This window comes from Corvus moneduloides, chromosome 6 (genome assembly GCF_009650955.1).
Source record: "Corvus moneduloides isolate bCorMon1 chromosome 6, bCorMon1.pri, whole genome shotgun sequence".
NCBI lineage: Eukaryota > Metazoa > Chordata > Aves > Passeriformes > Corvidae > Corvus > Corvus moneduloides.
In genome coordinates this window covers 36609481-36635620 of record NC_045481.1, presented here as the reverse complement: position 1 = coordinate 36635620, position 26140 = coordinate 36609481, and the positions used below count along the sequence as shown (strand labels likewise).

At 37.5% G+C, this 26140-nt stretch overlaps 1 protein-coding gene across 2 annotated transcripts in view; it reads left to right on the top strand.

The window, feature by feature from the left end:
* STARD9 (StAR related lipid transfer domain containing 9) overlaps positions 1-26140 on the top strand; it is a 101389-nt gene that overhangs the window by 42587 nt on the left and 32662 nt on the right. For both annotated transcript variants that reach the window (XM_032111531.1, XM_032111529.1), the window contains exons 5-21: positions 575-607; positions 695-756; positions 1281-1393; positions 7257-7326; positions 9559-9631; positions 10516-10583; positions 11539-11636; positions 11851-12051; positions 12463-12560; positions 14318-14395; positions 15107-15181; positions 15679-15858; positions 19644-19695; positions 20381-20518; positions 21349-21431; positions 22454-22557; positions 24760-24807. In XM_032111531.1, the coding sequence (XP_031967422.1) occupies positions 575-607; positions 695-756; positions 1281-1393; positions 7257-7326; positions 9559-9631; positions 10516-10583; positions 11539-11636; positions 11851-12051; positions 12463-12560; positions 14318-14395; positions 15107-15181; positions 15679-15858; positions 19644-19695; positions 20381-20518; positions 21349-21431; positions 22454-22557; positions 24760-24807 (1574 nt within the window). The remainder of the gene's footprint in view (positions 1-574; positions 608-694; positions 757-1280; positions 1394-7256; positions 7327-9558; positions 9632-10515; positions 10584-11538; positions 11637-11850; positions 12052-12462; positions 12561-14317; positions 14396-15106; positions 15182-15678; positions 15859-19643; positions 19696-20380; positions 20519-21348; positions 21432-22453; positions 22558-24759; positions 24808-26140) is intronic.

Below are 26140 nucleotides of genomic sequence, written 5' to 3'. Positions count from 1 at the left end.
AATCATATCTTAAGAAGGGTTCATCACACAAAATCACGCTGTACTTCAGTGCTATGTAGACGGTTTGGGCAAAATTTAAACCACCTAGTGTGGGTATTGTTAGCAGCCCCATATCCTGTTCTCTCTGAGAGACAAAATTTATAAATCTAGAATATAAAGCTGTTCCAAGGCTCCTCTCTGATGCCATAGCATGAAGAAATAGAACTAGAATAAGGAGAAACCAAAAATATTTATGACCAATCAAGCTAGTTTCAGTGTTGGCCTGGCTTCATCTAGACTGCAACACCTCTGACCTAGACATGTCCAGTACCTTTACATCAAACAGCTTTTGAATTTAACCCAAGCCTCTAAGCTTCTCACCAATGCTGTGTACATTGCTCTAAAATTACTTTTGGTATAAATAGTCATGCTGTTCTGAACTACACTCCATGGCTATACTTTGTGTTGTAATCCATCGTACAGTCATTTCTGCACTGTGATTCTGTCTGTGACTTATAACTTAGCTTTTGTTTAAAAGTTTTTGCAAGTGTTAGAAAATACATTATTTAATTTTTTTTCTGTTTATTATTTGAAGGCATCCATTGGGCTGACACCTCGTATATGTGAGGTATTTTTTTTTCTTCACTTGCATTTGTTTAAGAAGTTAGCTTTTCTTAATGTATTTTAAATTTACATAAACTTTTGGTTTGTGAAGGGCCTCTTTTCAAGGAAGGATGATTACACAGACCAGACAGCATCATGCAGGGTAAAGGTCAGGTAAGTGTGTCACTGTTTTGGACAACAATATGAAAACTTTTAACAATGTATTCCTGTGATTAAACAAAGTAAAGACTAGTTTATTTTGTTTCTGTTTCCTTAGATGATAGTAGTTTTGGAGCAAGGGGGAAAACACGGAGGAATTATGAGAAAGTATTGGGTTTAGTTTTCCATCTAAGTACTGTTCTTTGGATGCTGTCTGTTCACCTTTGTATTAACAGCTGAAATAAGAATGCAGTGAAAATTAACTTCCTTTGTTTAACTCCTAAATTTGAGCCATAATCCTACATTCCGGTCTTATTCATTTACATTCCAGTCTTATTCATTGTTCCCTTGCATCTAATAAAGCATTATGTTTGGAAATCTGGGGATTTGAGCCCACTAGTGTGAAAAATCTATGTAAGAGTTGGTTAGATTGTGTAAATATATATGTATTTATATATTATATAAATATATAAATATGTTTCTCATTTTGGTTTGTTTTTGACTGAGTGCATGTAGCTTTCCTTTTACTTTCTTTTCAGTTTTCTTGAAATCTATAATGAGCGTGTCCGAGACTTGTTAAAACAGTCAGACCGAAAGAAGCCTTACACACTTCGAGTTCGAGAACACCCTGAAACAGGACCATATGTGCAAGGTGAGAGTGGGCTTCACAATTGGCATCAGAACTGTGAGTAAATGTATATCAGGTGTGTATGTATCTTTGCACGTATACCTGCAATGGTCGTAATTGCTTCTGCTCTTCAAGGGTTACTTTTCTCAAATGTTTTTCTTGTTATATGATCACCTGTAGTACACTGAAAGCTTTGCCCCTGTTATCCTACTGGCTGGATATCCTGCATTGTTTGCCATTCCAGCCATAGGTCATATGGGAGTCGTATTATTTTGCTTTCTTTTATTTTAAAGAAATACTAACTTAATCAAGAAATCTACCAACATTAGCTCTAAATGGGTTCTCCAGACCAGCCTAAGGTCCCTTCCATACCTCGGCAGCAGAATATACACAAAAAAAAAAAAAAAAAGAGTAGATAAATTCAACTGATGTTACAGGGCAGGCCACGAGAAACAATGAAAAATCTCACCCAAGTGAGAACCTAATAAGCTTGATTTTCCTTCCTTACACTGAAAAAGTACAGAATGGCTAGTATCAGTATATTAGATGACTAAGAACATCCCAGCCTTCTAAATTCATAGAATTACAGAATCATAGAGTATCCTGAGTCAAAGGGATCCACAAGAGTCATTGAAGTTCAACTCCTGTTCCTGCACAGGACTATCCCCAAGAGTCACACCATGTGCCTGAGAGGGTTGTCCAAACACTTCTTGAAATTTGACAGATTTGTAGCTGTGACCACCTCTCTGGGGAGCCTGCCCAACCACCCTGTGGGTGAAGAACCTTTTCCTAATATCCAACATAAATCTCCCCTGACACAGCTCTGTGCTGTTCCCTCGGGTTCTGTCACTGGTCACCAGAGAGGAGATCAGTGTCTGCCCCTCCTCTTCCTCTCACAAGGAAGCTGTAGCCTGCAATGAGGTCTCCCCTCAGTCTCCTCCAGGCTGAACAGACCAAGTGACCTCAGCCACTCCTCATATGGCGTCCCCTCCAGACCCTTCACCATCTTTGTAGCCCTCCTTTGGAAGCTCTCTAACAGTTTTGTATCTTTCTTATATTGTGGCATTCAAAACTTGTAACAGCAGCATCTTAGGTGGCTTTGTGTTTTCTAGTGAATCAAAGCTTTCAAAACATGTGACAGGGAACAGATGAAAATGAAAACATATTTTTTCCCATTTCAGTTGTCTTTCTTACTTCAGTTCTTACCTTCTCACTGTTTTTCTACTTCCAGTTTATTTTCAGTTTTGATAGGTGCTTTCACCTCAGGGTCTCATACAGCTTTGAATTGCAGTTTGGCCTTTGGTATTTCGGAAATTGAGTGGCTCCTGGTGTAAAGTTTGCTGGCTACATTGCTGTGTATCTGACCAGCAGCTGACAAAAGTCACATCTCAAAATCGGTGCTCCAGTGTAAAATCATACCAAGTAGCTTTATGGTGGAGATCAGAAGGAAGAGTGTTTTCCAAACTGGGTGTTTGTTTAGAAAGCAAATGCATACATTTCCTTTTCATCTTGCCTTATATCTAAGGACAGAATTCCAGAGTAGCCTCTGGTATCATTGACTGTGCAACTGCTTGGCTAGCCACCAAGTGGGTAGTAACACCTAGGGAGTACGGACTTAGTACACAAAATGCATATCACGTACGATTTTATGGATCCTGTCACATCAGAGCAAATACGGATTTGTCCTGGTTTCTAAATAGAGTTATTGTCTCTGTTTGTTTAGTGAATTTCTCTTGTTCTCCCTGGTTCACTTTTCTCCCTGTTTTTCTTTATTACGGCATTACACATAACATGGTTATCCTCCCTCCAGAGATTAAAGCAAGATGTGACAATAGATAGAGTGACTTGACTGTGGGATTGGATGGAGCCTGACTGAATGGAACCCAGATTCCTTGGACACCTGTATTGGTCACAGTACATCTAACAACCAATGGTTGTTAGCAGTTCCTCCTCTCAAAATTGGAAATCGGCACTTGCAAAATGTTGAGCTTTCATGGTCCTGTACACAAGGGCCTGTCAAACATTCTGGTTGTTTCAGCTGTGCTTTCCCTGAGCATCAGCATCCTGTTTTAAGGACACTTGGAAAACAGATGAATTGATGGTCTCATTAGTATGGCAAACATAATTCTTTGAAAAGCAGATTCACAGACATTCGGCTTTGAGGGTTTTCCAAGATTCTCTTTCTACCTGCTTGTTATTGGAGAACTTCATTGTTGATGGAGTACAGATACTAATTATTTTCTTTTAGCAGCTGCTCATTCACCACACAGGAAAAGGTCTTTAAACTGCTTCCTTCCTTGGCAATTTCCACCCATTTTCTCAGACCTTATATCTCCAGTGATTCCTTGGCTACATATAATGGAGTTTCCCTGTTTTAAAGAAAATAAACTTATAGCTTCTGCCAATGGGCTGGCTCGCCTTTTGTCACTGTTTTGTCTTCATCTGGAACCTTCCAGGCCAATTCTGTCACTTCTTTTTCAATTCTGTTGTGGCTTTTGTTGTTGTTGTTGTGGGGTTTGTTGGGGGGAGGTTGTTTGTTTGTTTTTACTGTGCTTTTTTTATTTACCTATTTTGAATAAGGATTTTATACTTGGACGCAACTGAAGTTTTTGAGTGTAACAGTTTTATGATAGAGTTCTGAAATATGCCATTAAAGTTGCCAGTTGATTAGATTTTGTAAACTAAGAGGAAAAGATAATGGCAAAAGATTAACATAAATAATATTTGCCACTTTTGGCCACGGTTGTAAATTCAGTTTGAATAATTTATTTTAGATGATTCACTCCCTCTGTGTTACGACAGCCTCAAAAAATAATTGTGTTAATGCCTGTAAGAAAAATTTTATTTTCAATGGTAAGTGTGATTCACATTTTTAGTAAAAAACTGATCACATGCATGAAAAGTTAAGTAATTTCTCTGCTGAAGACATCATGGGGTGTAATTAGATGTTGTTGTGAGACCATGTGAACAGAAGTAATTTCAGGCTGATGAGTCAGTGGCTTAGGGCAACAGATGACAGGTCTTTTGAGACGTGTATACAAATATATATGAATCAATTTGCCTGTGTGGTTTGTGCAATTGTGAACTGTGACAGTTTGCTTTACTTGGGACAGCCCTGGTGTCTGTTGAGGAGAGGGACTAATAAAGTGTGATGGAACTGCATTCATTAGCTCACATCAAAAATAAGCAGCAGTGACTTGAATGCAAGTAACAAGTATAGGCAGCTGGATTTTAATAAGATCAAATTCAAGAAAGCCTCTTGTGAAGAGGTTCACAGCACTGGTACAAAATGCCCTTCTCAACTGCACTAATGTATTGCTGCAATCAAAAATTGCTGAGCTCTGTAATGAGGGTTTTCTACATGCTGAAGTGGTCTTTGGCAGTTTTATATGTAGTCTCTCTGTGCAGGATCAGAGTGCAAGAATAATATTTCCAGTAGCTAGACAGCTGAAATAAAAATTTTCAGCAAGTTTACTAGAAGGAGAACTTGTTTTGTGTTTCACTTCCAGGCAATTTACTGTATGGGAGAAATTAAATTGGTGAACATCAGCAAAGCTCAGAAATCTTCCATTGTTTTCCATAGATCAGGCAAGTTAAGGACTAGCATCTGGATTTGTATCATGCTTCATGCAAGCAATCAGCATTTTTAAGGCTTGCTTTCATCAGGAGCTCCTCAGTGTACCACTAGTTTTAGTTTTGTGTTTGGTATCAGTGACATCCAGAGTACAGTTAGCTGTGGATGAAGAACACAGAGAGGGGAAAATCAGAAAACTTAATCCCTTTAAGGACACTTAGTTGCTCTGGGTAATGCATTTTCCATTTTCAAGTCCAGTCGGAAAGCCCCAGCTCTGGACACTAAGTATCTTAAAAGTTTTCCAGCCCATCGTTTTTCACATAAAGGCTGAGAGATTGTAGCCTTTAACATGCTGAAAGTGTTTCAGTGCTTTGGATTGGAATCGTTTCAAACTTCTCCCTCACAGATGGTTGCACTGTTAAGGAATCAGCCTCTCTTAAATCAGGAAATGATGCAATCTATTTTATTACTCTGAGACAGATTTCTGGGGGACATCCTTTCTTACTCCAAGGCAGATTTCTAGACAAGCTAGTGGTTTTGATATTTCTATGGGACTTGAAAATGACCTTTCTTTTTCGGGCAGCCAACAGAACACTTCGTCATTTCTTTTCAAGCAACATTTAAAATATTTCATTAACCTTCTTAAAAGGCTAACTGTTTTAAACTCTCTGCTAGATTCACAATTCCAGTGCTTAGGGAAATGTAGGCAGGTAAGAATTTCTTCCATGCCTCCTTTTTATAATGGGACTTTTATTCAGTTGAGTAAGACCTGGAAAAGGGGTCTGGGAAAACAATGTATGATAATTTCCATATTCTGAGCTTTGAAGATCCCAGTGCTGCTAGAAAAATAATGGGCCTCTTTCTCAAATGGAAAATGTGATGGCTTCTGGAATTAATGTATTGTAAAGAGGCACTAGAGAGCAGAGCAGAAGAAATACTCGTTTGAAAATCATTCTATACTTTTTGTGTGTGCAAGTATTCATGCACGCACACTGCAGTTAGGGGTTTTTTTTAAGTGTGGGTGATCCGAAAATCTGGTTTTTTCTTTATGTATATCAGTTGTTAAAGGATTAAAGTAAATTCCCTTCTTTGGCTTAGGTTTTGCTTTGCTTTCATTTAAAGTTAAGCAAACTGTTATCATGAAAGGATAGACTCCAACAATATCAGAAGTACTCATTTCAGTCTTGTTGAAGTTCATATTAATCTTGACTTACATTCTAGCAATAGATAAATTATTTGATCCAAATAAATCAAAAATTTTTTTCAGTACTTTACCCACACTTTCGTGGTCTGTAGTAAAACAAGCCAAACCTAAATCTGTGGAGGGAGAGGAAGTTGCCCTGGATTCCAACTGTGAGATAAAACGTTCTGCATTGGCATGTTTTGCTATGGTATGACAAAGACTAGCTTCACAGCTAGGTGTTTTTTAAGAAGCCACTGCAGTACAAATGATAAATAATCCTCGGTGATGAGGCATATTAAACTGGATTTATGGGAAATACAAGCCTGTTGAGGATAATTTCGTACGTGCACTGGAATTTGCATTTTGCCAGAAGCTGTCAGTGCCACAGCACAGCAGCACACCGCCCTCCACTGGGCCCCACTTAGTCATGACCACCCCTCCAGCACAGCAGGCTTTGAATGTGGTATTGCTTTCATTTCTTTAGGGGGCTTTCCCCTCCTTAAAAAAAAAATCAAATTTAAAAAACAAAAAAGTAAAAACCAACCAAAAACAAACTGAAAGGAGAAGACAAGAAAAGGCCAGGTGGTTCATATCATTATTTGGGGAGATCCTTCAAAAAACCCTCTGAGGAGAAAAGTGCATGAAGAGTCCCAAGTGCAGGCTACAACCTAGTTAAGTAAGTGGTAAATATTCACAGGGTTTGGTTCCTAATTCTGTTAGTTGCATGAGCAGAGCCATCATCCAGAGGCAATGGCCAAAATCTTCTTTATAGGATCTGTACCCAAGTAGTAGCAGTGATATAGCTGAAAATTTATTATGGAGTTATACTGGTTTTTAAGTACCATTGTTGTGCAGATGGAAAAGTTCTGCTCTTTGAAGGTATGAGGCTTTTTTTTTATATTAATGTTACTGCATTGGAAGGATGAACTAGGATTTTTTACTTAATTTTTTAAAAAATGAAATATTTGTGTTTTTTAATAAAATTTACTCTACTTGAGAGACTACTTGTATAATAGACTGTCATCTCAGCAGACCATCCTTATTCTCCTGATGTTGGGTAAATTGTTGGATAAACTGAATGAAACTTCCTGAGAAAGCTAAGTCTTTAACTCTTCTCGAATCTTTGGCAGGTTTGACTCAGCATTTAGTTACAGACTACAAGCAAGTTGTAAAACTTCTAGAGGAAGGAATAGCTAAAAGGTATTTTATATAACAAACCATCTCCATCTGCATTTAACACTTCTTTCACTGTGTGTTGATTTCGTTGATGTTTATTTTATTGAATCTGTTGCCAGTGCTTTGTCATGACAGGGTGTCAGATTTGGTGATCCTGCACATGACATACACATAAGATGTTACCTATCCTCATATTGTCCACAGCAAGAGCTACAAGCACTCATGAAGTTGCTTCTTCAAAACTGATCCCATGCTGACTTACCCACAACATTCTACCATCTGTCTGTGATAAAAAATGCAAGCCAAGAAAACGTTTTTTCTGTTAACAGACATCTGTTTTTCCCCTTCAATTGCTCACGATACTTTAGGCTGGATAGCTTTCAGCTCACTTGGTCATGTAATTAAATTATTTAAAACTGCTGAAAAGATAATGTATATTTATTTATTTTCTAAAAGTACTTGGTTTACAATTATTTGGTTTTATTTCTATAAGTTCCTAGTCCAAATTGTATATTTGCTGTCAGAGAACTGTGGGATTTGGAACGCTGGTGAAGCCAATGATTTTGGCTCTTGTTAGTTAAGACACTTTTTGACAAGAAGCAGTAAGTATCTCTACAGGTGCCATTACAGTAATGGAAAAGAGTTATATTTGAAAGGATCCTCCAAACCCTAATCACAGTTTCAAAACTGATATTAAGTCTTATCATAAGAGTAGTCAAGGTTTTAGAATAACAGTGGTGCTAGGAAGTAAATAGAAACTAAGCTGAACTACCACACAAATCCGCTTAGAATGTACATCAGGATTAAGTTTTGCTGTTTCTGCTTGTAGCAATTAATAGATGCAGCTTTATGGTAAAAAGACTATTTCAATACAACAGAATTCCAGGTGAATACATGGGTTACATGGGTTGTGAGTAATTGAGATGTGAACTTGGTCTCTACTTTGTGTATTGTTGGAGGTGAGGAGTACTATCACTTCCTCCTCCAGATCTTGGGGCACTTTCTTTTTCTCTTTTGCTTTATAAACTTTGGTGCTGTTCCCTTACATTCTCTGCCCACTGTAGGGCTGTTTTGTGTCTTCTGCCCTTTACCTAATTGTTTGTCTTCCTCCTCCAACATCTGGAGACTAGTTCACGTTCTCCTGCTACCTCAGCTTTGGCTTGCTTATAACCATGGCGTGCTCAGCTGCCTGTAACTTTTGGCAGTGGCCACTCACATGACAGTGGAGGAGGTGTAGGAAGCAGAGAATACCAGGGAGGAGAGTCCTGGCTTTGACCTCATGCCCTGGGCACTCAGCAGCATACACACAGCTGCAGCTTTCTGCTCTCCAGTGCAACTGGTCTCTGCAGTACTCTGGCAGCTGGGCTTGTAGCAAAAGCATGGTACCACAGTCCTTTTCTGCACTACTAGAGTTACCTACTGTTGTTGAGGGTAGGCTTGGAAAAACTGATAATAAAGGCTGCACATGTAGCTAATACCCCAGGTAAGCTCAAAGGAGAAAAACCTGTGTCCTAGCTTTTGCCCTAGACAAAGTCCTGCTTTCTTTGAGTTTTTCTAACCGAAACAACAATAAAGTAAGTAGAATTTCCAAAAAGTTTGCATTACAGAGGCAGTGGGAGGGTCCTGCTGCTCCTCCTTCTGTGACCAGTTCCTTCTTGCCAGAGTGCACTGGGTCAGAGCTCGAGAGCCGTATGACCAGTCTGTCCATGTAATAGAGTCATGCAAGTGCCACACAGGGAATTACAGTATTTATTTAGTACTCTCATGGGTAGACCTGTTAGTCTCACTGGACTCCTCTGGCTGTGTAAAAGAGCTGTATTAGCATAAAGGAACCCCAGAAGTGGTGTATGAAAGTTTTTGAACCCTTTGGAAATGCCAAGGGATAAAAATGGGCACAAATGGAGAAGATGTGCTGGGCTTGTACACTCTGTATTCGGATGAGCTGTTTGATGCTGCTGCTGGCTATACTTCTCTGCTGTGTGCCACGCTTATGCAACACCTTGTACCTGTGCAGTAAGGCTGCTTTGAGATATCTCCTGAGGGTGCTGCTGGTGGAAAAAAACACCTCTAATTGATCCTCAGTTTCCACCCTTCCAGGTTCTCTGCCAAATGCTCTGGGATCAGATCCAAGAATGCAGCCTGCCATATTCTCCAAGTTTCACATTCTTTCGTTTATCTGCTGTATTTGTTGATTTTGATTTCCCTGAATACAGGGAAGTAACCCTTTGTGATTGAATGGTTTGTTCTTCTTTCTAGAATCACAGCAGCTACACACATTCACAATGCCAGCAGCAGATCCCATGCTATCTTCACCATCCACTACACTCAGGTTAGCGAAAAATAACGCAACTTCCTTTTCACTTTCAAAAGCATTGTTCACCATGTTGTGCATTGTTTACTTGTCACTATTTTGTGCTGTTTGTAGTAATGGTGGAAGCTGTTACTTATTTCCTTTGGATCACACTGCAGATGTGTTGGGTGCTATTGAAGTGTTCTGTTCCTTTGTCCAAGCTTATAGTCAGAAGTGATGCCAAAACCTCACATTTAAAAGAAATGTTTTCAGTTTTAATCAGCCCTTCGAAATGCAATAACCCTCCTCTGATGCTCTGAAAATTACATGTGAATATGTTTGAAGTTATGTTTTGTCACACTTATTTAGGATTCTTAATTGAAGTACAGCATTAGTTTACACCAAAATTTTGTATCTGTCCAGCTTTTCAGATGTACTCATCTCTTTAGCATTTGGCATCCAGCACTCTCCCTGAGACAATGCAGCCTTTCTCCAGAGGAATTACATCCTTCCCTGGCAGGGAAATAGTTCAGTGATCCAATAGACCTTTTCTATCTCACACTTCTAACATCCTGTAATCACAGAACTTTTTGGGATATTTTTCCTTAGTTTCACAAAAGACCTTTGGAATACATTAGTGGAAAATAACTCTGCAAGGTCTACAAGAAGCCCTTTCACAGTCTCTAGGCAGTAAAGGTTTTTTTCAAGAGGAAATTGGCATAAGAGGGTAGTTTCTCTGTGGGGTGAGAAAGCTGTTGAGTTAATGGTTTGAACATAGTCAGAGGGTCAAGGTCACAAACAAAGGCAGTGAGACAGTCGTATGTACAACTCAGCTTCAAACAAAAGAGCACATCAATTTTGTTTTTAAATTGTTTTAATTAATTAAAGGGAATAGTCTTCCTTATGTATGTTTTTCTCTTCAGGCTATACTGGAGAACAATCTTCCCTCTGAAATTGCAAGCAAGATCAACTTAGTGGACCTTGCAGGCAGGTAATAATATATGGAAGGGCAAAGAGGTAATTTTCTCTGAAGATGCTGACAGTACTGTCTTAGAAGATGAAGTTTAATATTTTAAAATTTCATTGACCTAACAGTAAGCCTGACTTTCTTATAAAGTAACAGGGAACATTAAGCTAATATTGTCCTTGTCAATAGTTCTTCTGTACTGTGTATTGATTTTCACTGGGGAAGGGAATTCCTGGATCCTCAATTCCAATACTGTGCTGTTGCGTACATTTAAGGTAATTCCATTCAACTCCATATTCTTATTAAGTGGCTTTTCCCGTAGCTGTTGTTGGAATTACTAAATCTGAGCTTGAAAAGAGAGGGGGAAAAGGGAATGTGTTCCTCATGGCTGGAGAAAATAGTTATATCTCACTGTTTGTGTTGTTCATATTCCGAAAGTTCCTAGGTCTCTGATCTTTGCTATGCATCTCAGTGAGGAACATGTGGTTGTGCTGGATGTAACAGAAAACAGAAAGATGGAAGTTGTGCTGAAGAGTTATAGAACAGTTATAAAAAAGGACTTTTTTTTTCTCAAGAACATAAATTGCCAAGCATGTATGGTCAGAGAAAGTGCTACTGAGGGAGTATACAGACTTTTGTACTGACCCAGTCTACCCTTGTGGAGTTGTGAAATATATGTTGGTTTTTTAAATTCAGAACCACTATGATTGGGTTGCCCAGTTCAGACTTGAATTTATATTTTGGTGGGTCTTTAACAGTATCTTGCACCAACAGCCTTTGCTCATGGTTGTTTGGACTTCCTGAAATAGAGAACAATATAAAAAATACTCAAAGTATATGGGTTTTTTAATTGCAAAGCTCATAATTTCTGTTTTCTTGTATTGCTTGAAAATACATAATGTTTTCATATTGCCTGTATGTTAATAATTAAGCATTTTTGTTTATTTTGCATTGTCTTTTTCATGCTTGCTTGCTACAGTGAAAGGGCTGATCCCAGTTACTGTAAAGATAGAATTACCGAAGGTGCCAATATTAACAAGTCATTAGTTACACTTGGAATTGTCATATCCACTTTAGGTAAGCAAATTAATTCTTTATGTTGAAGGGTTGTGATAAAAGCATGTGACTCACTCACCATGTGTTGAGTGTAGATGTTTATTTGCATTTACATCAAAAAGCTCAGCAGATCAGCTGTGTGGTGTCTTCATAAACTGTAATGACATCTAAGAAAATTAAGTAGCCATGACAAAAAATAATCCCTTTCCTGAGCTATGTGGTATTTCTCCTTCAGCACAAAATTCTCAGATGTTCAGCAGCTGCCAGAGCATTAACAGCATCACAAGCGAAGGGGACAGCAGCCATGTGGGCAGTTCTCCCTCAGGCAGCAGCAGTGGGACCAGGCGGCCAGCTTACATCCCCTACCGTGACTCCATCCTCACCTGGCTTCTGAAGGACAGTCTGGGGGGCAACTCCAAGACCATTATGATTGCCAGTGAGTTTGGTTTCTACTAATTGTTTAACGTTTTGTACTACATTGTGCCTTTAATATTTTCTACTGCAGTGAGAAGACAGTTGTAACACTTAGAATCTGTCCTTGTAATGATTTTCATAAATCATTACATAGAATTACATAGAATACTCAGGGAAATGAAAATGCATGCTGATTGTGCATGAAATTATGTTTAAGAGTCTTACCAAGGTCATAGCCTTGATTTTAGGGGATTCATTCAGTTATAAATACAATCTGGAGAAGACAATCTCTGTGAGCTTAATGAAATAACCCTAGGGTTATTTTTTGGTTTTATTTTTGAAGAAGCAAGACTGATAAAAAATAAGCCTTTTTGAAAAGTGATGGGTTAAACTGAATGCTTTTAAAATTGTGTTATTTGTTTTCTGTCTGTAGCTATCTCACCTGCCAGCTCCAGCTACAATGAGACCATGAGTACCTTGAGATATGCTGCAAATGCCAAAAATATTATCAACAAGCCCAGAGTAAATGAGGTGAGGCCTTGAGTTCTGCCTGAGGCAGCCTATGTAGTCACAATTTGTCTTCTTCTCAGTACAGAAAATAATGAAGCCTTTAAATACACGGGAATAATTTTGGCCGCAGAACCTGAGCTTCATTCATTGCTTGTTTTGGGAATGAGCTCTGGCTTTATGACAGATTCATTTGTTTGATTGTGCAGGGGTCCTTCACAGGCTGCACAACTTAAAAGATGGCAGAGTACTAAAGAGAGAGTCAGGTGCTGCATTGGAGGCCTGAATTCTGTTGCTGCCCCTGCTATCCCATTCTTGTTCAATTCTAGATGTTCCAGATGCTGAAGGCAAATTTTCAGTGTGTGTTTTTTTTTTTCTCATTTTCCACTCTTACTCTTTGGTAAGTCCACATTTATCAGATGTGAAAAACATAAACGCTCTCAATCAAAGACATAGTGCTTAAACAGGAGGTTTTAGATACTATAGTCTAAGAACCATCATTAAAAATAATTCATGGAGAAGTGCATAATTCTGTCTTTACAGCAAAATTCAAGCAGCACATACTGATCTGGATCTACAGTCACATAGGCTAGAAATATAAAACTCTGGAATTGCTGCTCTGCAACTGAGCATTCTTGACTTGGTATTCTGCATGAGGCTCCCTTTACACATGATCACATAACTTAAGGACTGAATCATTGTGCATCCATTTAAGGAATATACAGTGAATTTAGGTTTCAAAAAAAAAAAATCTTGATTCCAGCCATTTCCCAATCTTTAATCCATTGACTTTACAGCTTTAGTAGTAGTCTTTTGTGATTTTGTGATTTGGCATGAGTGTATCAAGATACAATTATGTAGATAAAAGATAGAATCTTAGAGTTGTTCATCACTATTTGCTTTCCTAACAATACTCTGTTACATTTGGGCAGGAGTAAACCCTTCTAATCCTAGGTTTCCCAATTTTCATTTGCATCTGAATTACCCATGCCTATAAGTAGTTTTCAGACATCAAGAGTAGCAGCAATTGTGTGCTTGGTTTTGCCAGCAGCAGTTCTCAGCTCTGTGACAGGCTAAAGTCACAAACAGTCCTGGGTAAGCCTCTTGTCACGCACAGCCTCTCAGCATCCCAGCAGGTGTACCCATCACTCTCTTGCACAGCCCATGCTAGATCCTTAATCCCAGCCCTCTTCCCCTCATTCCAAATTGACCTGGCAGCCCAGAGAAAGCTGATTCTTGACTCAAGAGTTTGTCTGAACTGTCTGTAAAAGCTGTTTTCCAGAAACTGCCTGTCCAGAAACACTTACTCTGAGAGTGAGACAGATGCCTCCACACAAGCAGACAGGAAATTCTTTATGTATCAGCTGTAAGGGGTTTTAATACTATCCTTGATGACATTCTGACTTAGTCTCCTCTAATTGGATTTTATACACCAGCATTAAATAACAGCATCTTTCTGATGTAATGTAACTATTTTGAAGATAAATCCTTAAAAGTAGTGGTTTATCCATCTAGTCATGATGGGAAGAAATGCTATGGTAGGTCTGTGTCCAGAAGAGACATGGAATAAAGTTTATGGTAAAAGGGAAACTATCCAAGATGAGAACCACCTATCCCTAGGCAGTATGTCTCAGGGGCCTGGCAGAGTGAAGCAAGGAGTGCTGTTGTGAGTTTACTTGTTCTCCTCTCTTCCTGGCTCTTGGAATACCTCCACATTGATTTCTTTAGCTAGAATGTTTTTAAGGCTGGTTTTTCCAATGGTTTGTGTCTCAATGTTTCAGGATGCAAATGTGAAACTGATCAGAGAACTGAGAGAAGAAATTGATAGGTTGAAAACTATGCTGATGAGCTTTGAACTGGTATGTAGCAACGTTTCCCCACTGGAGCTTTTATGTTACTTTAGGTAGCTTGCTTTCATCTCATCTGTTTATCTTTCCGTGTTTATTGTAACTGCAGAGAAATGAAACCGTTCTCTGGGTGATTTTGCAGTTGTTAAAAGGTTAGCTGCCTGTCTTTCATTTCTCCTCTTTTTGTCACTATATTGATAAACCTAAAGTATAAGTAGTCATGTCAAAAGGATTTCCTTGCTTGTCTTTCATGGAGTTGGATGGTTTACCTGTCCAGAAATACCATGAAATAGGAATATTTTATTTTTAAGGGTATGGAAGCTTCCAGAGAGTAATTGATGTTTCACACTGCCTTCACACTCTTTCCCCTCCAAAAAAGTTGTGAACATCTCACAATACAGCTGACATCCCTGGTGTTGGAATAATAATAGTGTCCTGGTTTTCCAAGCCATGGAGAGAATGTTTTGCTAGGAGAGGCAGAAACTACACTTCAGGATTTATTTACACAGAACTAGCTCTCATTTACTGCTTTTTCACCAGTTCTTTACACCAAAAAGTAGCATGCCATAGCTAAAGAGATGTAGGCTAGATATGAGAAGGTAGCACATGTATTTTGTCTTTCATTCCCTTGAGTTCATCAAATGCTGGAGAATTAAAGAGCATGCCTGCCAGTTGTGAATAAGAAAAGTAACATGTAGATCTTGGTGACTGTTGTTTGTACAGAGGAATTCCAGTCCCTCTTGGAGTGATGACAGGGATGGAAATCTGACTGAGCTGGTCCTGCAGAATGAACTGAAGGTGTGTATGATTTACTTGATGCTGTATCTCCTGTTCCACAGGGGGATAGCATTGCTACAGTTGTGAAAGTACAGTGAAAACTTCTTTTGTCTTAATCCTTTCCTTTTTGCTCTGCAGATGCAGGAAACTGCCACCTTTAATGCAAGATGAGTGTGCTATACCAGTTTGTGACAAAAGTGTTGTGTCCTTAATGGGACACAGTCCACTGTGTATTACTATGTCTGCACAATTCTACCCCTTGTTTGAAAGCTGTCTCAATATACCACAGTAATTCATTATACAGTCTCTGTCCCTTCTAACATAAACTCCAGTTTATTCAAATGAAATTACTGTACACTTACCAAAATTACTGAGAAGATTTGATCACTGGTAACCTGGAAAGATTTTGCAGACCTTCAGTTTTGCCCAAAGACAGGTGAAATAACTTGTTAGCATGATCAAAAAGGAAAAATTAGCCTGCTTAGTAAGTGAAACTGTTCCCTCTCCTCTTCTTTAAGATTGAGCAATTGACCAAAGACTGGACAAGTAAGTGGACGGACAGGAAAGCCATCATGGAAGAGTACAGTGTGGACATCAACAAAGAGAAAGCTGGAGTAACAATAGATTCTAATTTACCTCATCTAATGGCCATGGATGATGATATCCTCAGCACAGGAGTGGTGCTGTATCATCTCAGGGTGAGATATGGTCATTTGTCTTATTTTACCCTTTAATTTGAAAGTATTTGTTTTCTTTGGAAATGGAGCGTGGTTTGGGTGACGTTACAACAACAGCTATCAAAACATGAAGGTCGCAGATCATAATGTGCGGGGAAAATAGAAAATACATGGAAATGGAGAAGAAGAATTAATACATGAATATAAGTTGACCGTTTATGAATGCATATGCAAACTATTTGATATTGTATTACAAGCAAAGCAGAATACTCAAATTAGGTATTAGTAGTTTGTCCACAAAGCATAAGGACAGTTATGTGTGCACGTATGTGGAAACATAAAGGATGGTGCTTGAAGTATGCCAGACATCCTGGTCCGAATTTTATTATGCATTTGTATACTTAAGACTGGCTTATTTGAATATGTATAGATAAAAGTAAGCTTTAAGAAACAAAAGCACACTTTGGCAATGACTTCTATACATTGCTTTTAACCCTACCAGAGATCTGCCGAGTAGATACCAGGTATGTACCATGAGGGCTAATTACTTGTGACCCTACTTGAGTGGCTATTTTTGAAGATCAGGTAGAAATCCTGGACTCATAGATACTGTTTTGTTGTGTAGCTGCTAATTTAGGGCAAGGCTTTCACCAAGAAACTTTCATAACATTGTATGTATATTACTGCACATTATGGCATAAGATGTGCATGGCTGGGTCAGACAAGTTTTAGGAGTTTTTTTGGGTTTTGATAAAGCAAGTGCTAAGCCATACTTCAACATTTTTAATGTTGTTTAAATTGATGGAAATTACTGAAATATTGATGCTGCTTAATGTGAAAGGAATGTTGGATGGGCACTTCTACAGAGGTGCACTCGTTGCCAGAACATATGTTAAATAAGGTTGAAAATCACGTATCTGTCTACTAATGAAAAATCTTTATCTAGATTTTGTGGTAATTTATATAGTTTAGGGACACAGGATTCTTTTATTCCTCTTAAAAGTGACAACAAATATTTAGAACAGAAATCATGCTGTTCTTCTATCATGTTGAAAGAGAGACTTAACTAATTTTTCTCATGCCAACACAAAGAAATTGTACCAGGTAATTTTTTGGGACCAAGTATTTATGTCCAGTGCTGATCAACATGCAGCTTCAACCACTCAGCCCTACATTAACATTAAATATTTATTGGAAGCAACTGCTACTACTTAAACGCTTTTCTATTATGTGCCATTGTGGAAAGAGCAAATACTTTCCCATATTAATTTTGACAACACCTAATTTAAATATATTCATTTTAATGGCATAACCTGGTTTGAAGGGTCACCTTCTGAAATCATTCATGACTCTGTCACACTAACATCTTTGTCCCTTCTTTCTTTGCTTCTAGATGCTGCCTTTTCTTTTCTTTGTGCTTTACATCTTTTAGTCTCTGATGTCTGTTACCTTCATCTGAGCAGCAAGAAGGTAAAACATTAGCGGTTCCTTACAAATTAGGGCTTCAACATGTAACAGCACTTTACACTGTACTTCTAGAGAGAGGTCACAGCAGCAGTTTTCAGATCATGGAAAATAAATATTGTGTTACTCATTTACTCTCCTGATATTTCATAATAATAATTGCACTAATCAATGCTGCACCTATGCTTAATTTTCTGGCTTTTATTAATAAAAGATTTATATTTTCTTATGATTTAACTGACCTTTTTTGCATAGCTTAAAAACATGAAATTTGCTTATTGCTTTAATAAAAGGTGTATTTCATAACCTTTTTTGAAAGCTGGAGTACTCCCAAAAGTGAAGGGGCAAAGCAATCTTTCTCTTTATTGCTCTGTAATGTACCTTAGGAATTCTACCCCTAGTCATGAGACACAACCAGAAGAGGTAACAATGTAAAAACACTTCAGCAGATGTGAAGATGTGCTGTGATGTGCTAAGGTCAGGTTGTGAGGTGGTTTCATCTGAAACATCTCTCACTTTTTCAGGTGTAAAACTCAATATTAAATTAGAAAAGAGTATAAATATTACAATTATAATCTCAATAATAGCATTTTAAAAATGAAATCAGCATGGTCCTGGGTTATGGTTATTTTTGTTTTGTTTTCTCAAGTTGAGCTAGTTTGCTTGTATCCTATCTGTACCCTTCGTCTCACCTGCAATTTTTATTTGGGTTTAAACTTACCCAGAATCACTCCACCGACTGGGATGCTGCTGTGAATTTCCTGAGCCAATGCTGCTGTAATTCATTTTTCTGAAATAAATTGTATTACCAGAGAGTTAGTTCAGCACCTTGGAAGAAGTTTCTTTTGAAATTACAATAACTATTTCTTTGCTTAGTGAAGAAGATAATTGGTAATGAGATCTTTCAGGAGCTGGTTTGCTTCTCTTTGTATAAGATACGTGTTGCTAACTCACTTGATTGAGTGATGTGAGTCAAGTGCCATATGGACCATAAGTTCTAGAAGTTGTGGCCAACCCAGGTAGATATTTTGCAGCTGAGCTTGCTGAACGTTCAACTGACATGTAGCTTGGTAATTACTCTAAATTGGAGGCACAGTCCAGCTTTCAGCCTCTCCAGGAAATGAAGTCTCAGCAGGGCTCATGCCTGAGGGATCTGTTAGTTGGTTCAGATAGCTGAGCTCTGTGAGGAGCTTTGTGATAACCATTCCCTTTCTGTCCAGTGCACAAACCCACTGTCATTTACCCATAATTACCCATAGCTGAGTCACCTTGAGTAGTGCACAGCTTCTGTTTTCCCAGTCTTCAGGCTTCCAATTACTACTTCTTACTTCATCTTTAAATCTAGGCTTTACAATATGCTTGGAGCAGAGAGCATATTCAATTTGTTCTAATTTGAATACAAAATCACATTGTTTACTGCCCATAATTAATTTTAATATAACCGAAAGGCTTGCCACTAAAGTAATTTTAGAGTGCATTTACCAATCACTTTACCATAACCAATTACAGTGTCTCTTTGGAATTGGGAAATTATCTTGCTTTGTTTTCCTAAGAAAAAGCACAGAAGCAATAGACATATAGTAAATTAATTGCCCTTTTTTCACAGTTTTTTTCTCATGGTATTGTTTAAATGACTCTTTTTTATTCGAAGGCAACCATAAAACTACTGTCTCACTTCCATCACCGACCCATAATATGGTTCGAGTCTTCTTGTTTTGGAGACTTTTGTTCCTAGGCAGTTCTTTTCTTCAAAGTTTTTGAATCTTCAGGTTTGGGAACTTGCCCATATACCATAAGCACCAGAAAGACTTTTCATATATGTCATTTAAGTTTCAGAAAAAAGTTCTTCTTTAGTAGTTAGATTGAAGAGTTCATCGTCTATGACAAAGTTCTCTTCCAAATTAGGAATTCTGTTACTTTTAAATTTGAAAAGTGTGGAATAATCATTCTGCAGCTTCTTTCTTTCTGCACGATATTTATTAAAAGAATTATCTCATTTCTGCAAACACCAAGTCTCACTATAGAAGTTCAAAGCATCAGGAAGCGTGTTCATATTCAAAATGTTGGTCTCAAGCACAGTCCAAAAGTCATCCACTGAGGGTTACTTTATCTACTGAAGTTGTAGAAGCTGACATAGCTGCAGGATGAAGAGTAATTGCAACACTGTGGGGGCAGTGGGCTGAGCTGTTATGAAGTACATAGCGTTTGCTTCAAACAATTCAGTCATTCAGAGGCAATTTATTTTAAGTGTTTGCTAAAATGATGTACCAAAGCTTTTTTAAGTAGTATATATAGTCTATTTTCTGTAACCAGCTTTTAAATTAGTTCTTTTCTTGTTTTAGGAAGGAACAACCAAAATAGGAAGAAGTGACTCAGACCAAGATCAAGATATTGGTAAGAGAATGATATTACAACTTATTTTGTGATATGGTCAGGTCAAACCAGAGGTTTACATCTGTCATGTGTAATAGCCAGGTCATGTTTCTATTTGTCTGCTTTCTTTATTGAAAAAGGTAAGTAGAAGAGACTAATTAATAATGTTTGCTAAAATATATGTTTATTTTTTGTTTAAAAAAAAAATTTCTCTTTTTTAATTTTAGCAGTCAATCTCAGGAGCTAGATACTATGATAGAGAACTGAAACTTTATACTAAAATTGAAAAATTTGTGGAATCTCAGCTTTGGTTAAGTTCTGCTAAGCTTGGTTATGTTTGATTATTTTCTACCAGTAGATTTGTGAATTATAAACAATAAATAACATAATGGCATTAAGAAAATTCAACATAATAGAAGAATTTGCACATCAGCTCCCAAATCAGAAAGTGATATGTAGTTTCCCAGTACCAGGTATAAAGAAACAATCTCACTATTTTCAGTAGTGAATTTCAATAGTAAGTTTTTTTCTGTGAGTAATTATTTGACTAGCAGGATTTAATCTCCTTGTTTTGCACATGATATAGTTCTCTGGGGTATGCAGTATGCATAGAGTCGAACAGTCTGTGGTACTCCATTCTCAGGCAAACAGAATGGAGTAACCAACCCAACCCCTTCAACAGGAGAGATAAATCTCTACGTTGTAGTTTTGCAGGGACAGTGGATTGAAAGGAATCACTGTATGATAGACAACCACTGTGGGATTGTGACTCTGCGACCAGTTCCAGGTGCACACTGCTCTGTGAATGGCTGTGAAGTGTCTGGGTCGTGTCGTCTGTCACAAGGTAAGGCTTCTTTTTCTGTGAGTGCTGCATTAAAGTCACCCAATCACTGGAGTTTAGGTCAAGAATTTCAGAACCTGAGCAGATCAGGGAAAGACATCTCTCAGTCTGCTGCCAGTTCCACAAGGCTTGATCCATGGCTAGAGCTGGGACAAATAAATTAAGTACCCCACAGAAGTCAGATTAAAACATTGCTGACAATATTCTGCCTCCTTTTGGCAACAGTAGTCTGTAGGTTTCTGAAAAGGGAAGACGTGTAGTCAGAGACACTATTGTGGAAAGTAGTGGAGACTGGCCCTAAGCCAGCTGGCCACTGAAAGGGGTTTTTGGCAATTATATAGTATGGTTGAAATGACCTTCAGCTTTTTCACAGTCTATTTAGGTGGAAGCTAATAGCCACTAAGTCACAAGTATGATAATGAATTCAGATTAAATGGATCAGGCTTCCACACTTTTAGGTTGCTTAAAGTAACAGTCCAGCTTCTGGGAACTTGCAGTTATCTAGACTCTTAAAAATATAGTGTAAAAGCAAGTTTTCAGCAGTGGATTGGTTGTGGTTTTTGGCATGAAGTCATGCTGGCTGGCCTTTAATATGAATAGGGAATTTACAGTTACACTTAGTCTGCAGAGATCAGCAAGATCAGTTTGCTTGGATGCTGTCATTACAGATTGATAACTCTGCCATTCCATAGTGGCAAATTCTAAAATTAGTTCTTTGTTCTGTGGTGTTCAGAAAGCTGTTGGTCAGAATGTAATTTTTTTTAAAACATACTATTCTATAGTAGTTTGATGAATTATGTCTCTGTAAATATCTAATTATTCTGTTTTCACAGGGGCCCTTGTTGTCCTTGGCAAATCTCATAAATTTAGATTCAATCACCCAGCAGAGGCTGCTATCTTAAGACTAAGAAGATCAGTAAGTTCTAAAACTGCTTTTCTCTCATAATTTTTCTTTTTCTTTCCTATTTTTTTTCTTCTTAAAAGCCAGCCTGATAAAGATAATATTTCATCTCATCATCATATTCACTTGCTACATTTCCTCCATCTAATGGTCTGTAATGACACTAAACCTTCTGTGGGAGGACACTAGCACTTCTTTCAGATGTGCTTAGCAAAAGATGATGCAGATCCCTTGAATAATTTAGTGTTTCCTATTTCCAGTCATGACTACAGTAGGATTGAAACAAAAAGGCAGAATCCTGCAGTGAAAAGATCAGTTAAGAATCTTTCCACATCTGATAATCTTCTGAGTTATCTTCTTTGTCATTTCACTGTCTTGAATGAAGTATACTAGAAGAATTGGAAAATTTGTGGGATTAAGTACTTAAGTATTGTTGACTCTGAAAGCAGTGAATTGTTCCATACATCAGAAATAGATAAAATATTTCTTGGTATGTTAAGCTCAGGAACTAACTACTGTAAGACGTTATTTGGTTAGCTAGTTCGATGATGTTTAAGAACTGAGATAGTTCTTAAAATGAATGACAAACATAGCTTAAAAACCTGACTTTAAAAAATACGAATTTTCTCATTTAGGAGTTAACCACATTATCAACTGATATTGGCAAGAGTCAACCTTTTAAAATGGATTTTCGTTTATTAACATTTTATACTTCCCATTCTTCCATCCTTTTGCACTCACTGTGAGATAAGGGGCTTAACTTCTATTTGTTTTCTTTCTTAATTTCTTGATTAATGAAACATGCAGTACATTAAAATAGAGCTGCAAAAAGAGATGTACTCAGTAACAAATACTTCACAGTTTTGCTAATTATCAAAGACTAAGCAGAAGTGTAAGTGAGATTATAAACTCACATGGGAGGTATTATGCAGCCTTGCACACAATAGTTAATGATGACAGTGGTAATGATAACTTGGAAGTTCCTGGGTTGCTGTGATTTTAATAAATACCTGTCTTATGTTGTGTGCTTTCTGTAGATTAGTGAAACCCCACCCACTCGGAGCTATGGAGCTTTGGACTGGCTCAATTTGCATGGAAGTTGCACCAATTCTCCTCACTATATCCTTTCTTCTCTTCACAAGTAAGTTTAAAACTAAGAAAAAAAGCAACTGAACAAACAATTTCTCTTGTGGGATGATATCTGAAATAAGGGACTTGGTTCAGACAAAAATAAGCTGTATACAGAATAAGTCCCATCACGTTTTTGAGTAGTCAGATAAAAATGTCAGAGAAAATACATTGGCCAGCCGACTGATATAGAGCATTAAGATATACAAGCAACAAACCTGCAAAATTATTTCTTGGTGCTCAGTTAAGAAAATGCCTCAAATGAGACTGTGAGCCTTAGTTCACTCGGACATCTGCTGTACAGCTAATCTATAACTTTTACAATATTATTCTGTGCTTTAATGTACAGAATGGACTTTTCAGGATATGATTTAGCCAAGGTAATTATTATCAATTGACTTTCCCTGTTAATTTGTTGTGGAAATCACAAGATTTGTTCATAAATTCCCTTTAGTGCAAGTCCTCATTGAGCCCTTCATCTCAGAAAGCCAATGTGATTCCTTGTTTGATTGTTTTCAACTGAGCAGTAAATAAGGCATATACTGCTTTCAAAGTGTTGAAGAGCTGCTCATACTCAGTGTTTAGTGTGTGCTTTTATGGCAGAGACTTTAGGAAATGGAAATGATTGGTGTGATGAAGACAGTGATTAATGTGTATCAGGAAAATGAATTGAGATATGTTCTGTGTTTCAGTTCATGACATTGAAAATAGAATATTAAAGAATAAATATAATTGGGTTCTTTTTCTTTTTTAATTCCTCTCAGCCTGGCACATTCAATTAACCTGTTAAAGGCGAGAAACGGCCATCTTCTCATTCATATCTGTTGATGCTTCTGCTTCTTGATAGAGTGTTTTTGCTGTGGTAACATACTGGGAATCTTTTATCTCTTTCTAGAGGAAGTATCTCATCTCATGTTCATGAGCATAAAATGTTATCTCTGTTTTGAATATTCTTCATGATTTTAGTTAAGTGCCTTGCTTTCCACCTTGGGTAGTGTGGTTTGATATGTTCTCTTTAATGTATCTAATCTCTGCATTTGCTTTTCATTTGCTGCAGTGATACCTGTCTGTACAAAATGTTACTTCATTTTGTTTCTTTACTGAAGAACTTTTTACTTATCATTGCTATTATTTTCTTAGGAAAAAATACAAAGAATTTTAAAAATAAGGGTTTGTCTTACGACCTTCAAATGTACACGCCAAGGTGCTCTTTATGTTGCTAAAAACATTAGTTGTGGAGCTCTTTTCACAAGTTTTTTAATGAACCTAGAAAAACCTGAAGAAATCCAGAAGTTATTATAAACAGTTTATCAGAAATTTGCACTTAGTTTCCCCCTTTTTAACCTGACAAAACTGCAGAACATTTCTGATTGATTTTCTTTTTCCAGACCATGTTCAGATAGAGGATTTGTTTGTGTTGATCAATTTTTTAATCACTTGGACAGGATATTACAAGTATATTACATTGCTTAAAGTTTCCCTCATGCTTACCTAGAGGGTTTCAGATGGTTACTTCAGTAAAGATGAAAAATGTTATGGTATTGCATTTGCTTGGGTTTTTATCAGTGTCCATCTTTTATAGGAATGAGCTGTAAACTATGTCTAAGAATAGTTGGTTTTCACCTTACATAACCCAGTGGTCCTTTTATCCTTTTGAATAGTTATTTGGCATAGGTGAACTGAATTGATCCACTCAGCCTTCCTTTGCAGTAACCTGTGAGCCTGTATTTCTGTAGAGACAAGTAGTTTTGCTCATGGAGGGGGTTATGGTTGAGACATGTAGCCTAAGATTTATATTATAAGAATAAAATTATGTATGTGGTCTCTTGTGAAGAAAAGTCAATGTCAGGTGCTAACAGGTGTGTGTGAGGTACTTTTGCAAGCCATAATACAGGAGTAAATGGACTACAGGGAGTGTTTATTGATCACTAGTGTTTACTGATCACCAGTAAAAAGTCCACCCTAATGCAGGGTCTCGTCTCTGTCAGAAGGAGATGTTCAGAGGGAAATATAAGAACAGGGAAAGCTCTGTGTGTGTGTGTCTTGTTCTCTGTCCCCCTCTCACTTGAAAGTTCTTGGTGTTCTCCCAGCTGCTAGAAATCTGCATCTTCCTCTACTGAAAATTACAATAAAATCTCTGTGTACAATAGGCTTCAGTGAAATTTTCTTGCCTTTTTTCCCAAATATTTATGATTTCCTATTTTTATTTTTGCAGTCAAAAATGTAGAAACTGTGAAGAAAACAAATGTTCTCTTCAACTAAGGTAAGAATATTAATGTGTCTACATCATGCTGAAATTTTTGACACCTTTACCTTGCCTTTCTCCTGTGCTACACTGATTTCCTCTAGAAGAGATGGAAGCTAGACTTTAAGCTTTAATTCAGACTATTTTATCATATTGGAACAAGAATCTGCAGCTGAGTTACAGGCAAGGCTCTGGAAGCATCTTCATACAAGATCTTGTGCAGAGGATTTGCCTCTTTGTTGCATGTGTAGCCTGCATTTAAAAGCTATAACTAGAGTGAGGCTTACTCTGAAGTTGCTGCCAATTTCCAGCATATAAGAACCCTAAATGTAATAGATTTTATGCCAATAGTAGGTACTGGGAATGCTCACTAGTACTTTGAAAATTGCTTGGATAAATTGGGTTCTCTTCTGGTGAGAATAAAATTGCTTTAAGAAAAGTAAAAAAAAAAATTAATTCCTAGCATAAAACATGGTTCATTCATGGAAAGACACACAGCAGCTGCAAACAGAAATAATTCAGAAATTGTTGAGTTTCCATGGGTTTAAGTACCTTTTTCATCAGGAACTGATGGTACTTTACTTTCTTCTGGATGTTTTTATTTCAGATCATATCAATATATATATATTACAGTAACGATTATTAATGATATGAGTCTTATCTCCCATGCTGTCCGTATGATGACATTTTCTCATCTGCCTTTCATGGGTTGAATTACCAGTTGAACCTTTAATTGTACATTAAAATATTTTGAGAAATGAGAGGAAAAACAATTTTCTACCATTGCACACAAATACTAAAATTTAGGCATTCCTTTGAAAAAGGATTGTGAGTCATTATACCCTTACTTGTTTGCTTGTTCATACACCCTACTCATAAGAGCCCCTGCACTTCAAATTTCTGATGTTTGCTGTCAGCCAGCAAACACACAGAAGACTTGTGAATGGCATCAGTCATCATGTTATAGCATCACCACAAATAAGTAGATAATAAAGGTCTTTCTCCTGCCATTGCCTCAATATCATACTGCATATAAATAAAAACTCTGATTTTATTGTCTTGCTGGTTTGAAAAAAAACCCACAGGGGTTTTCCATTAGAGTTCAGTGGTATAGCAGTACACTGAATTAATTTTAGCTGCTTGGAACATGTTTAAACTCCCTTTCCTTGAAAATACCAACATTGTTAAACTGGGGGGGGAAAACTCTGAGACAGCATAATACAATGTATTTATTATTCTAATGTGGTATAGTTAACTTGTCCAACTAATATCTGTAAAATACTCTGAGTTCTCACTAACAGCTTCCATTTGAGAATTTCAAAGCGCTCTGCCAAAAACAAAAAGATTAAAG